This window comes from Oncorhynchus tshawytscha, linkage group LG20, assembly GCF_018296145.1.
Source record: "Oncorhynchus tshawytscha isolate Ot180627B linkage group LG20, Otsh_v2.0, whole genome shotgun sequence".
Taxonomy (NCBI): Eukaryota; Metazoa; Chordata; class Actinopteri; order Salmoniformes; family Salmonidae; genus Oncorhynchus; species Oncorhynchus tshawytscha.
Window position 1 is genome coordinate 26795679 of NC_056448.1, and position 15530 is coordinate 26811208.

General features: G+C 41.5%; 1 protein-coding gene and 2 non-coding genes across 3 annotated transcripts; 1 reads left to right on the forward strand and 2 right to left on the reverse strand.

The window, feature by feature from the left end:
• Positions 1-230: 230 nt before the first annotated feature.
• trnaa-ugc lies at positions 231-302 on the reverse strand. The gene has a single exon. It is a non-coding gene; the product is annotated as a tRNA-Ala (tRNA).
• A 1845-nt stretch (positions 303-2147) lies between these two features.
• On the forward strand, positions 2148-7523 carry LOC112219811 (CDK5 regulatory subunit-associated protein 2-like). Its single transcript, XM_024381321.2, has 6 exons — positions 2148-2666; positions 6046-6156; positions 6275-6351; positions 6443-6512; positions 6612-6892; positions 7061-7523. Exons 2-5 carry the CDS (start codon positions 6145-6147, stop codon positions 6771-6773), a joined length of 321 nt encoding a protein of 106 aa, XP_024237089.2. The 5' UTR covers positions 2148-2666; positions 6046-6144; the 3' UTR covers positions 6774-6892; positions 7061-7523.
• Positions 7524-12713: 5190 nt separating this feature from the next.
• Positions 12714-12785, reverse strand: trnaa-ugc. Its single transcript has one exon. It is a non-coding gene; the product is annotated as a tRNA-Ala (tRNA).
• Between the last annotated feature and the right edge of the window lie 2745 nt (positions 12786-15530).

Below are 15530 nucleotides of genomic sequence, written 5' to 3' on the forward strand. Positions count from 1 at the left end.
AAATCTCTGTGTTTTCATCAATCTCAGTGGTCTGTAGTCATGCAGAGAGGAAGCCTTGAGGGGTCACAATCGAACACAAGTCTGAGTTTAAATAAGCAGTGGTAATAAGCAATGCTTACGCAATGCTTACGTATTTTGTTTGACAGTAACACTGAGCTAAACTAAACTACGGGTGAAATCGATATTGATTTGGACAAACAATGGGTTATTCAAAATTGTGAAAACAACTGTGGAGATGCCGGGGATTGAACCCGGGGCCTCATACATGCAAAGCATGCGCTCTACCACTGAGCTACATCCCCTTCCATACTTACGGAGAAAAAATACGCTTTTCTAAACAAAGCATTGAATATCTCATTGAAATAAAGTTTTTGCAGTTGCCATTTCCCCAAAAAAGTATACTCCGTTATCGCAGAGAATATACTGTAGTTAAATTGCCTACGGAGGACACCGTGAAGATTGTTCTTCACCTTTACCACAAGATAGCAGTATCTCCATACTACATACTGTATAAACCATGACATCGACCTCAACGTTTTCTTTCACCAGAGATTTGATATCACAGAAGAAAGGCTATATTTGGATATGATCTTTGGCCATCAAAGATGGTGGTAAATAAACATGAATCAACACATTGAGTCTGCTTAATGTACATGTTGTTATCATGAATTTGACTTGTGCTTTCGACTTGAATGTCTTATTGTGTATGCATTGTAATATCCATGTATTTCAGTATCGTGGACGCCATCCAGTGGCGACCCGTCATTCAGGGCAGGTTGCCGCTTTTGCATTTTATTTTGGCATTAATACATGTCACATATCAGTTTGCAAACAATGTTAAAAAATATATATATAATATTGAGTTAATAAAGACGCATACAAACATGGGCTCTTTTTTCTTGCCTGAGTAAGGCAGCACCAAAACGCAGCTGTTTCCGCCTAGCTCAGTGCTTCCAGTGCAGCCAGCGGAAAATACAGAGCGTAGGGTGTCACGCCCTGATCTTTTTCACCTGTTCCTGTGATTGTCTCCACCCCCTCCAGGTTTTGCTTATTTCCCCCTGTGTATTTATTCCTGTCTCTCTGTGCCAGTTCATCTTGTATGTTTAGTCAAGTCAACCAGCGTGCTATTTTCCTTTTTCTAGTCCTCCCGGTTTTGACCCTTGCCTGTGTAACAGTATATCTTTCGTCCGTCCCCTCGACCCGGGCTCAAACCAGGAACCCTCTGCACACAGCAACAACAACCACCCTCCGAAGCATCGTCCACAAAAGCCAAAACCCTTGCAGAGCAAGGGGAACAACTACTTCAGGTCTCAGAGTGAGTGACGTCACCAATTGAAACGCTATTAGAGTGCAACATCGCTAACTAGCTAGCCATTTCACATCGGTTACACTCACCCCCCTTTTGACCTTCTCCTTTTCCACAGCAACCAATGATTCGGGTCAACAGCATCAATGAAACAGTATATCTTTCGTCCGTCCCCTCGCACGAACCAGGGACCCTTTGCACACACCAACAACTGACACCCACGAAGCATCGTTACCCATCGCGCCACAAAAGCCACTGCCCTTGCAGAGCAAGGGGAACAACTACTTCAGAGCGGGGGATGTCACCGATTGAAATGCTATTAGCGCGCACCAGCTAGCTAGCTAGCCATTTCACATCGGTTACACCCGTTTCTGGACTCTGTGTCCGCATGCCTGACCATTCTACCTGCCTTGACCACGACCATTCTCTTGCCTACCCCTTTAGATTATTAAACATTGTAAGACTCCAACCGTCTCGTCTTGATATAGTAGGGGTTGGTAATGTTCTGTAGTTGTGCCATGATTGGCTCAGTGTTCTGTCACTCATGGGGACACTAGTCACTGCAAATTCTAAGGGTAGAGCTAAAGAATTCAAGCCCCTTGGGTGCTGCCATAGACTTACATTAGAAGTGCCCATCCATGAAGGCTCAAGCTCATTGGCCACAGATAAAATGACATCAAATCACATATCTACAGTAGCTTTGATTGGACTGATCTTAGCTAGCAGTCATCACCATGAATCAAGTCAACAATCTTATGGCAAATCCTTTTCAATCCTTGTCATATGAAGAGAAATTAAATAAATAAATAAAACATATTGGTTCTCATTAGCCATTGGACATAAACATTGCACAACAAGTTGGAAATCGCAAATTCAACAATAAGTGGTTTTGAAGGAATCAGTGGCTAATTGCACTGGATGTGTGGTCCCAAGTTTGAGTTTAAGGATATTTTTCAAAGCTTAAAAGGGTAAACATTCAACATTGGCCATGCTGTCAATCCAGCATATCTTCTGCCACGCTCAAACAACTGGAAACTCGGAACTGAGACATCTCAGACTTCAGTGAGTTCAAGATAACTGGAAACTCTGAAAAATACCAGCTCCGACTGAAAAAATTGGTTTTGAACAGTCATCCAACTCGGAATTGCAAGTCAGGAACTCAGGCCTCTTTCTAGAGCTCCGACCTGAAGATCACTGACGTCATCATGATTCTACCATGTTTTTTTCAGAATTCCCAGTTGTCTTGAAAGCACCATAAATCCAGAGATTGCCAGACTTTGATGACTAAGTTTAATGACAAATGTTGACCACGAAGGACTGCCGAGCCACCTTCCTGTTCAAGTGAGCACAGCACAGCAAGGTGAGTCCAAAAATGTATTGTATGCTGCTGTATAAATTATGTAATATGCCAGGGAGATATATATATATACTGTAGCTAAGAAAGTAATACTAAGTGTATGTTGTGTAGTAAGCTGTTAGTAGCCCATATGCCTCACCCTAATAATTTGGTCCCTTTTCCCCTCATAATTTCGTCAACTGTTCTGACTTGGTGGTGCACATGTAGCCTATAGCCTGTTTTAGAGAAATGTAATCATTGAATATTGTAAGAGCTTTCATTGTCTGCTTATATGCCCCCTTTATTTATCCTATGGTTCTGACATGGTATACAGGGAAGAATACTGTAAGAATGGCCAATGTTCTGAATTCTGTCACTGTGCATTTCAAAAGTGCTGAACAAATAGTTATATTGACTATGTACATCCTAGCTCGCTCATTAATGTCTTAATCGGAATTACGGATTGCCTTTTATCTGCTTGTCATCCCCTTACAGTATGCCATAGTTTGTACACCTCAATTGTCAGTAGAAACCACATTTGTTTAAGCAAGTCAGCCATATCAGCTATGTTTTTTTACAAGGCAGTAAATGAGGCTGAATTAACTGTTTCACTGCCAGACAAGGCTCTGCTGATAGCCCGGTGTAGCAGTGGTAAGGTGTTGGGACTGCTGTTGGGACTCTGCTGTTGGGACAGCTTTATGTAGGCCCGAACAGTTTGTGGGCACCGTTTGTCACCGTTATAGTGCAATTTGTGTATTGTGTTGTGTTGTGTAGTGGCTTTGCTGACAAGCATCTAAAAAAATACATGTACACCAAGATTTACATACTAACATCACCACTGCATATATCAGTCAAATCTTCAAACAGTTGAAAAATATATTGCTTTGCCTCATCCTCGCTGATGATATCAAAGAAGGTGGGAAAGTTTCTTAATGATAGCTATCACTTTTAAGGAATGTAGAAGCTTCATGTTGTTACCTAGGAGACAATTGTTACATCACATCAGTCAGGCATCAAAATATTTGCTGAGATCTAGAAAGAACACTGGTGTCATTGGCAGTCAGGAGGAGCAGACGTATTCAAATCAGATATGAACATGGTTGTGCTGCTCTTCACCCTAACAGGTGAAATACGCCAAATAGAAACTATTATACATGAGACGTCATGTTATGTGGAATTCTCATGATTACTTGTTTCACTGCTTGGTTTATACTTTTTGCTAAACACCAGACCAGGCCGTGTTTAGGTCAAACCTATAGCCAGCCTGTATAGTTCCCTTGAGGAAAAGCACCTTTTGTAAATCAGCTTTCTCTGTGAAGGCTTCCCATGTCAGGAATACACTGCCATCAGACACACACAACTGCACCACATATCACACTTTCACAAAATGCATGAAGACATGGCTAAAGGTCAATCAGATTTGTGAACATAATCCCTAGCTGTGTATTGCCACTTTCCATGTTGTCTGTTGTCTGTAGCTTGTGAGGTGTGGAAACACTTTGTTGCTTTTATGAATTTTGTCTTGCTGCTTTTTGTTCTATGTTTCTCTGTCTGTATGCTACGTCTTGCTTGTCCTATGTTGCTCTGCGTGTGCTCACTGCTCAATGATTGTCTATATTGAAAATTAGCCGGCTGGCTAAAACCGGCACTTTTACTGAAACGTTGATTAATGTGCACTGTCCCTGTAAAAAAATCAACTCAACTCAACTCACACTCAACTCACACTCATCAACCAAACTGTCAGCAGAGTGTTAAAAAAATGGACCTTGCAGAAGAGCTGGGGCAGTTGGACCTGCTGACCACCGATGGACCATTCACCATGAAGGAGATAACACAGAGAGTCGATGATAACCTGGCTATATACACAGGGTACCAGTACAGAGTCGATGATAACCTGGCTATGTACACAGGGTACCAGTACAGAGTCGATGATAACCTGGCTATATACACAGAGTACCAGTACAGAGTCGATGATAACCTGGCTATATACACAGAGTACCAGTACAGAGTCGATGATAACCTGGCTATATACACAGAGTACCAGTACAGAGTCGATGATAACCTGGCTATATACACAGAGTACCAGTACAGAGTCGATGATAACCTGGCTATATACACAGAGTACCAGTACAAAGTCGATGATAACCTGGCTATATACACAGAGTACCAGTACAGAGTCGATGATAACCTGGCTATATACACAGAGTACCAGTACAGAGTCGATGATAACCTGGCTATATACACAGGGTACCAGTACAGAGTCGATGATAACCTGGCTATATACACAGGGTAGCAGTACAGAGTCGATGATAACCTGGCTATATACACAGAGTACCAGTACAGAGTCGATGATAACCTGGCTATATACACAGAGTACCAGTACAGAGTCGATGATAACCTGGCTATATACACAGAGTACCAGTACAGAGTCGATGATAACCTGGCTATATACACAGAGTACCAGTACAGAGTCGATGATAACCTGGCTATATACACAGAGTACCAGTACAGAGTCGATGATAACCTGGCTATATACACAGAGTACCAGTACAGAGTCGATGATAACCTGGCTATATACACAGAGTACCAGTACAGAGTCGATGATAACCTGGCTATATACACAGAGTACCAGTACAGAGTCGATGCACAGGGGTACGAGGTAATTGAGGTAGCTACATCACCAAAAGTATGTGAACACCTGCAAGTTGAACATTTCATTCCATAATCATGGGCATTAATATGGTGGTCCCCCAGTTGCTGCTATAACAGCCTCCACTCTTCTGGGAAGGCTTTCCACTAGATGCTGGAATATTTCTGTGGGGACTTGCTTCCATTCAGCCACAAGAGCATTAGTGAGGTCAGGCACTGATGTTGGGTTAATTAGGCCTGGCTCCCAGTCGTGGGTGAACAGGGAGTACAGAAGTGGACTAAGCACGACCCCTGTGTTGAGGGTCAGTGTGGCAGATGTGTTGGTGCCTAACCTCACCACCTAGGGGTGGACCGTCGACCTACACTAGCCTACATGACGACTAGTCTGTTTGTATAATCGTCTTCATAAGCACAACTAGATAGATGCTTCACAAATGATTTATAAGCAAAGTACTAAGGATGGATGATATAACAAGTGATCTGGTGCTTTGCCAATAGTGGCAACCTTTTAACCAACATTTATAGCATGACAGTTGCTTATTTGTGACTTCTAAAACATTTGCATATGGGTCATAAAAAGGGTTTATGAAGGCTTCAATACATTTAGTCATTTAAAATGGGGCCATGAATTTAAAAGATTTCTTACCACTCATTAAAAAATGCTGCTCTAAATAGGCCTCACCAGAGCCATAGATAGGCAGTACATGTAACTCTGGTCCAACACTGCTATTCCTCCTCACACTGTTGTTCTCAGATCATCTCTGACCTAAAGAAGGACAACTTCAACCTCAGACTCCGCATCTTCTTCTACGAGGAGCGGCTGCAGCAGAGGTGTGATGACTCTGTTGAGGAAATGTACAAAACAGTGAGTGATCAGAGACGGGTCTCAACAAAGCCATGAACAGCAGTCATGTAACTACATTGAAGGAATACTGTACAGGCAGGCCTACTGTATAACTACATGTGATTTTGTCTCAACACAGAACATTGACCTGAAGGTAGAGGTTGAAACACTGAAAGAGGAAATGAAGGAGCTGCAGAGGGTCTCTGCCCTTGCACTGTAAGTTTAGCCGATAACCTTTCATTTTGACTGACTAGAAATCATATATGTTGGTATTGTATCTAATCTGCCTGTGTTTTGTATGATCTAGTCAAGATTACCCAGAGCAGATGGAGCAGCTCAGAGAGTACTGCAACACCAAGATCCAGCAGCTAGGGAAGGTATCTGAACAACACATTTAGGCCGAAGATGTATTCCATAACCAAGTGTTCTCCAATGTCTTCCAAGATTTGCTGAATATCATTCCCATTTATTTCCAGGATCTGGATTCATCCAGAGTGGAGGTGGGGAAGCTGACAACCATGTTGGATCAGGAGAGGACGCATTGCCTGGAGCTGGAGAAGGAGCTTCAGGGGGAGGGTCACTCCCAATCTGACGTACCCACACAGACTGACCATTCAAAGTTGGACACCCCCACCTAGCCTGAACACTCACAGTCCGATGCACCCACACAGACTGACCCCCTATCCAAAGAACAGGAACCAGACCAGAACCCGGAGAAGTTCCAGGACCTACTCAGTCTGTTGGAAGAGAGAGACTGGTAGGAGAGACTGGAGACCTCCTTAGGTTTATCTGTTCCCTCCATGGAATCACAATGAATTAAGTTTGTCCTTACCTGTTACAGGATTGTACTCTCACTCTCCCTCTAATTATCTTCCTCTTCTTCTTTCATTATCTCTCTCTCTCTATGTCCCTCACTTTCTCCCAGGCTGATAGAGCAGCTGCATGTGTTTGTGAAGTCCCAGGAGGCTCTAATAGACCAGCTGAGATACAGTGGTGCTGGCCAGGGTAGAGACCAGCCATCAGCTGACCCTGACCGCCAGCTGTCATCTCTCATTGCTCAGAGAGAGATGGACCTGCAGGTCAGTGTGTGTGTGTGTGTGTGTGTTTGTGGGTGTGTCAGTCACTAACCTTTAAAACCTTTATTGCCAGAAAGAAGAGGAAATATGACAGACACCTGAAGGTGGAATGAGACACAAGATCCTAAATTCATGATCAAATCAAGCATCAACTTACATATTAGCCCAATCAAAAACAAAAGTTATCATATACATACACTACATAACCAAAAGTCCACTCTTCTGGGAAGGCTTTCCACTAGATGTTGGAACGTTGCTGCGGGGTCTTGCTTCCATTCACCACAAGAGCATTAGTGAGGTCGGGCACGAATGTTGGGCGATTAGGCTTGGTTTGGAGACGGCATTCCAATTAATCCCAAAGTTGTTCGATGGGGTTGAGGTCAGGGCTCTGTGCAGGCCAGTGAAGTTCTTCCACACCGATCTTGACAAACCATTTCCATATGGACCTGGCTTTGTCCACGGGGGCATTGTCTGAAACAGGAAAGGGCCTTTCCCAAATTGTTGCCACAAAGTTGGAAGCACAGAATCGTTTACAATGTCATTGCATGATGTAGCATTAAGATTTCACTCCATTGGAACTAAGGGTCGAGCCCGAACCATGAAAAACAGCCCACATTACTATTATTATCATTACTATTATTTATTCATTTATTATTATTATTACTGTTATTGTTGATGTCAGTATCTCACTTCACTTTAACAACAGTAGCTTTTTCATTAATGCTTACAATGCTTATCTGAATCTGAATTTGTAAAGGCCTGGATGTTTCGAGTTCAGTTATTGGTTAGCTCGTAGTAGAGGTAGAGGATCTCGAATGAATCCTTAGAAAAAGCAACCTTCACTTTTAGCTGCCAATAGACAATGGAAAGCCTTTTATGCCTTATTGTGAAGCTCCTGTTCCGAAAGCCTTTTGGTTGAGGAATGATGCTGAAGTTCTCTTGGGAAGTTATCAAAACGTATCAATCTACAGTAAACAGGACAAACTTTTGTGCATCAGAAGTTACGTGCATCTCTACCCTTTAAGTGAGGCATAATTCCTTCAACCACCCAAAATGAAAGAGGTCTAGATAGAATGAATGTTTGAGACAATGACAGTCTCAATGAGTGCCTGCGATGTTCCTGAGCTCCCAATGAAGCTACAGTACTTCAATGGGATAAGATAAGCTGTGACGAGGCACTGCACAGGGTAGAATAAAATGCAAATATTATTTTGCGTTGATGGTGAGAGAAGGCCATGCATTATCACATCTACCAGTATATCACTCTGCCCAAGCTTCATTACACCTTAACAAAGTCCAACTTTGAAAAGATACTGTTAGAAAGAGTATTTCCAAGACTCATTAGGATCTTTAAGAATACATTGAAAATGTCATTTTCATGAAAAGAAAACACTTCCCCCAAAATGATATTTTGGTATTTGTTTCATCAGTCCATTGTTGATATAGTCCAAAAATGTTTTGCATGTCATCAGGTTTTCAAGATATGTAACTTTCAAAATACAGAAATAAGCTGGTATAATGCATTTTGCGTAATAACCTTGAGAAACGCAGCATCATATGATGCAAAGTGCATCAAACCGGCTGTATTTTTTTTTTTAAAGTAAAGTTATATACAGTATCTTGACAACTTGTTTTTCTCCAAGTGAATATCTGGGCTGAGCTATGGTAGGATAGGAGGTATGATGGAGTGGAAGGAGAGGAGAGTGAAAGGTAAGTGGAGTGAGTGTGTCAGCAGCAGAAAGAGATGGCTGTGAAACCGTGCATGAATAGTCCACTCTCCACATGTCCGACTGCAATTGACACAACCCTTTCAGAGAAACACTAAGGGGACAATCAAGTGGTCTGAAGGGTTGCTGTCTGTCCTGGAACAGTGTTCAAACACACACTGGCTTCACGTCATTTCACTGCTCAAGAGTGGATCTGCCATCGAGGGACAATAAGAGGGCAGTCTGGGTAGATGATGACAGAACCTTTACGTTTATTTATTTTATGGCTGACATTTATTTACATAGACTGACAAGGAATTGAGAGTGGTCCAGAATGCATGTGTTTTTTTTCTATTGACTATTATTACGCTTTTATGCATTATGCATTTGTGTAAAAAAAATAGTTAATTTTTCTAAGTAAAAGTTGTTGGGTTTTGACTTGATTTTTTACTGGGCCCTGTACATGTTAAGGAAATTGTTAACAGCCAGCACTTGACCATATCAGGTGTGCATTTTTCTTACTTGAGTTAATAAGTGCTGTGTCATTGGTGTGATGATATTTGCATACCATCAGAGGACTTTGGACCAAGTCAGAATGATAGCCTCAGTGTCTGACCAGCATCATCCCTACATAAGTGTTCTTCAGCGTTTCAACAACTCAGCAACTCTCACACTTCAAACTACTACAGATCAAGGTAAGTGTGATATCCCTGAAATAGCACAGAAAAGATGTTAGCATGGTAAGAAGTTACAACAGCTTAAATCATTGATAAATATGGTAAATATGGTAAATATGGTGAAGGTATCTTAGCATAAATTGAGGGAAGATGTATTTATATATTTTTCAAACGTTCAAAGAAGGTGACCTGAGGTTTCCAAAGATTGATGAAAACAATCGAAATAAACAGATGGCACAGATTAGATGACAGATATCAGATATTGTCCTGTTCCAGATGATTGAAGGACATGCTGACGTCAACAGATCATTCTCTAATAAGACCTCAACAAAAGAGCATCTTACATTCTCTATTTTGACATTTCCTGTCAACATCAAATGTCATCATGCTCCCATTTTGTCCTTTCAAAGGTGAGAAGAGGACAGAGCAACGAATTGTAGAAATCTAAGGATAATGACAAGTAAGGAAAGGAGAGGTGAGGAGTGACTCAGTGGGAGGCCATTTAACTCTCAGATGGAGGACAGGCCTCCCTTTGTCTCGACCGGGAGGGAGGGAGTCCTTCCCCTGGAGAAGAGGAGAGGAAGAAATTACTTTCAATTCATCTCACTGTTCCTCTCATCAGACACAGGGAAAGCGTGACCCATGGTTGAATCTTTCCTGTGCTAGTCAGTGAATTATTGTCCAACGGTCCAAGTCAGCTGAGGGTCAGTCACTTTTGAGGATTCCACTACCGTTAAGTAAACAGGCCATTATGAGTGGGTTTAACGACAGCATCTGTTGACATTTAACATGTCATGAGGATATAAAGTTGTCATATTATACGAGAGCTCTTCACCAGAGAGAGAGAAATGAAAAATATATAATTGTATTACAGACTGTAGCCGACAACAGGGGCCTGTTAAATTGAGTGCAACGTTACAACACGTCCAGATAGAAATGTATGGTGCAGAACATTTATAATTGTCCATCATGTAGAATAGGGATTTGTGTCAGTTCTGTTCATTACGTTTCTATCTGGAACGCTCCAAACGTATCACATTAATGAACACACCCCTGGCCTACTCTAACTGCTCCTATCACTCCTCTCTACAGCTGACCAACAGTCGCAGAATGGGGAACACCAACACTGCCAGCCACCTCAACAACCAGAGCAAGATGAACATCCGTGCTTTCCTGTCCAATGCCAAGCTAGAGATCGATGCCTTCATTGTCTCCAATGCTGCCGCTGGCAGCAGTGACACATTGACCACGCTGCAGCAGCAGCCCGGTGGCAAGACGTTCAACTTCAGGAAAGACGTGCAGTGTGTCCGTGTGCTGGCCTTGCAGAGTCAAGAGCTGCCTTGGGTGGAGAACAAATTTATCTCCGTCTTTGTGGAGGACGAGAACGATGAAAACATATGTTCCAGACAGATTGTTCCGTGCATGGCTTTGTCCTCTCCTGTGTCTTTCATCTTATATGATGTATAGCTATATCAATGATTGATCCCATTGAAATTGTACTCTTTGGTTAATATCTTTAGAAGGTGCTCTGACCAGTTCCGACATTGGCCATTGTCAGGCATTCACTAAGGTTGTTTCCCTGATTTTGAATCTGTTCATTTGAACAAACATGTCATTGAAAAAGGCTTTTCAAATATGTATTTTTTTTTTACACTTCTCACACATCTTAACAAGCTGTCATACCAACACATCGCAAAACACCTCACAAACATGAAAATGCACATTTGTACCTGAACATCTGAATGTTGACTCATCTTTCAGAGAAATGTAACTTAAACTATGTCACTTCTTTAGGGACTTTGGTATCATTGACAGCTTCTGAAAAACCTGTATTCTTCTGTATCCTTCAAATAAAACTGTTAGATGACTTCATGCTCTTGGGGAATTCTTCAGTGTATGAGCACTGTGCTCTTCATTATTGGGTAGTGAAAGAATGTTTTGCATGTCTGTATTTTGTCTCCCAGTTAAAGTGTGTCCTGTTACCCCTGTGTGATAGGCCTTATGTTCCTTCTATGGTCATCTGTTCCAGCTCAAATCAGAGAGTTACGCGCTCCTCTGTCTAACCTTCTCCACGGTCCAGCTCTGTGGCAATTCAGATGACATAGTTTAACTCATTCACACAGACGCCTTTGTGATGCTGCCCCTTCGATCTACAATGACTTGGCAGAAAACATATTATGAAAAATGTTTTTCAATGACATCCAACATTTGTTTTCCTTAACCCACAAATAGCTTTTTAGGAAAAAGGAAGCACTTACAAAGTGATGATCTCCAGGAGTTAGGGGAGGGAAAAGACCGTCTAACTCAATCTTAATTAGTAAGGATCTCAGACACAGATTTTAGGGGAATGATCCTGCACTGGATGGCAAACGAGCAGGGAGCTTTAATTTGTGTTTCTCTGTAACACTGGGGACTGGCTGATAAAACATTTGTGAGAACAGAGAAGGAGGGGAAAGAACAAAAACAAGGGCAAAGAACAACTGTCTAAAATGTTTATTATTTTTATTGAATATTCGAAACATACAATGAACTTGCAGTGAAGCCGCTCAATAACTACTTCATACCAGTCATCCAACAGATTCCCTTTCAGAGCGACACACAAAAGCATCCATGGTCAATGCCCTGCTCAAGGGCATGTTGACCGATCTACCACCAGGCGAAAAAACGTGAACCCGAACCCTCCAAGATCCCCCCACAGTTACCCAATAGCTGTCCCTCAACTATTCGAGACCCCTCCCACAGTCCCCCCCAGGAAGATAAAAAGATAAGATTAAATAAAATAAAAAATACAATTAATTCCATTCCCCACCCATAAATGTCTTCTGTAGTGGACATCATGATGTTACATTTGTCATATTTACTTTCAACCGATTCCTTATGTCAACTACAGTGCACATACAATCCGAAAATCTCTGTGTTTTCATCAATCTCAATGGTCTGTAGTCATGCAGAGAGGAAGCCTTGAGTGGTCACAATCGAACACAAGTCTGAGTTTAAATAAGCAGTGCGTGCTGCTTACGTATTTTGTTTGACAATAACACTGATCTAAACTAAACTACGGGTGAAATCGATAGAGATTTGGACAAACAATGGGTTATTCAAAATTGTGAAAACAACTGTGGAGATGCCGGGGATTGAACCCGGGGCCTCATACATGCAAAGCATGCGCTCTACCACTGAGCTACATCCCCTTCCATACTTATGGAGAAAAAAATACGCTTTTCTTAACAAATCATTGGAAATGTAATTGAATGTATCATTGAAATAAAGTTTTTGCAGTTGCCATTTCCCCAAAGTATACTCCCGTTATCGCAGAAATATACAGTTAAATTGCCTACGGAGGACACCGGGAAGATTGTTCTTCACCTTTACCACAAGGTGGCAGTATCTCCATACTACATACTGTCACATACTGTGACCTCAACGTTTTTATTTCACCAGAGATTTGATATCACAGAAGAAAGACTATATTTGAATATGATCTTTGGCCATCAAAGATGGTGGTAAATAAACATTAATCAACACATTGAGTCTCCTTAATGTACATGTTGTTATCATGAATTTGACTTGTGCTTTCGACTTGAATGTCTTATTGTGTATGCATTGTAATATCCACGTATTTCAGTATCGTGGACGCCATCCAGTGGCGACCTGTTGCCTGTTTTTTTCTTTTTTTCTCTCTCTTCAGGTTGCCTGTTTTGCATGTTATTTTTGCATTAATACATTTAACACATCAGTTTGCAAACAATGTTAAAAAATAATAATATTAAGTTAACAAAGACGCATACAAACATGGGCTCTTTTTACTTTCCTGAGTAAGGCAGCACCAAAATGCAGATGTTTCCGCCTAGCTCAGTGCTTTCAGTGTAGCCAGCGGAAAATACAGAGCGTAGGGGTTGGAAATGTTCTCTAAATGTGCTATGATTGACTCAGTGTTCTGTCACTCATGGGGACAAGGTGTGTCCAAAAATGTATTGTATGCTGCTGCATAAATTATGTAATATGCCAGGGGAGATATATATACCGTAGCTAAGAAAGTAATACTAAGTGTATGTTGTGTAGTAAGTTGTTAGTAGCCCATAAGTAGCCTATATGCCTCACCCTAATAATTTGGTCCCTTTTCCCCTCATAATTTCACCTACTGTTCTGACTTGGTGGTGCACATGTAGCCTATAGCCTGTTTTAGAGAAATGTAATCATTGAATATTGTAAGAGCTTTCATTGTCTGCTTATGCCCCCTTTATTTATCCTATGATTCTGACTTGGTGTACAGTGAGAATACTGTAAGAATGGCCAATGTTCTGAATTCTGTCGCTGTACATTGCAAAAGTGCTGAAATAAAAAGTTATATTGACTATGTACAGCCTAGCTTGCTCAGTAATGTATTAATCGAAATTACGGATTGCCTTTAATCTGCTCGTCGTCCCCTTATGCCATAGTTTGTACATCTCAATTGCTAGTAGAAACCACATTTGTTTAAGCAAGTCAGCCATATCAGCTATGGTTTTTTTAAAGGCAGTAAATGAGGCTGAATGAACTGTTTTGCTGCCAGACAAGGCTCCGCTGATAGCCAGGTGTAGCAGTGGGATTGCTGTTGTTACAGCTTTATGTAGGCCCGAACAGTTTGTGGGCACCGTTTGTCACCGTTACAGTGCAATTCATGTATTGTGTTGTGTTGTGTAGTGGTTTTGCTGACAAGCATCTAAAAAAATACATGTACACCAAGATTTACATACTAACATCACCACTGCATATATCAGTCAAATCTTCAAACAGTTGAAAAATATATTGCTTTGCCTCATCCTCGCTGATGATATCAAAGAAGGTGGGAAAGTTTCTTAATGATAGCTATCACTTTTAAGGAATGTAGAAGCTTCATGTTGTTACCTAGGTGACAATTGTTACATCACATCAGTCAGGCATCAAATTATTTACTGAGTTCTAGAATGTGCATTGGTGTCATTGAAGGTAAGGAGAAGCAGTTGGGTTCAAGACGTATTCAAATATGAACATGGTTTTACTGCTCTAAACAGGTGAAATACAGTACTCTAAATATAAAATATTATACATGAGATATCATGTTTTGTGAAATTCTCATGGTTACGTGTTTCACTGCTTTCACGTGTTTCACTGCCGTGTTTAGGTCAAACCAAACTGTCAGCAGAGTGTTAAAAAATGGACCTTGCAGAAGAGCTGGGGCAGTTGGACCTGCTGACCACCGATGGACCATTCACCATGAAGGAGATAACACAGGTGCAGACACAGCAGTCACATGCTTTGTAAACAACAGGTGTAAACTGACAGTGAAATGCTTATTTACGGGCCCTTCTCAACAATGCAGAGAGAAAAAAAATGGAGAAATAATAGAAAAGTAAAGAGTCGATGATAATCTGGCTATATACACAGGGTACCAGTACAGAGTCGATGATAACCTGGCTATATACACAGGGTACCAGTACAGAGTCGATGATAACCTGGCTATATACACAGGGTACCAGTACAGAGTCGATGATAACCTGGCTATATACACAGGGTACCAGTACAGAGTCGATGATAACCTGGCTATATACACAGGGCACCAGTACAGAGTCAATGATAACCTGGCTATATACACAGGGTACCAGTACAGAGTCGATGATAACCTGGCTATATACACAGGGTACCAGTACAGAGTCGATGATAACCTGGCTATATACACAGGGTACCAGTACAGAGTCGATGATAACCTGGCTATATACACAGGGTACCAGTACAGAGTCGATGATAACCTGGCTATATACACAGAGTACCAGTACAGAGTCGATGATAACTTGGCTATATACACAGGGTACCAGTACAGAGTCGATGATAACTTGGCTATATACACAGAGTACCAGTACAGAGTTGATGTGCAGGGGTACGAGGTAATTGAGGTAGATACACTACATGACCAGAAG

Coding starts and splice junctions, on each gene's coding strand:
- LOC112219811 (XM_024381321.2), top strand. Junction 6,352..6,442: donor AGGGTCTCTGCCCTTGCACT/GTAAGTTTAGCC, acceptor TGTATGATCTAG/TCAAGATTACCCAGAGCAGA. Junction 6,513..6,611: donor AGATCCAGCAGCTAGGGAAG/GTATCTGAACAA, acceptor ATTTATTTCCAG/GATCTGGATTCATCCAGAGT.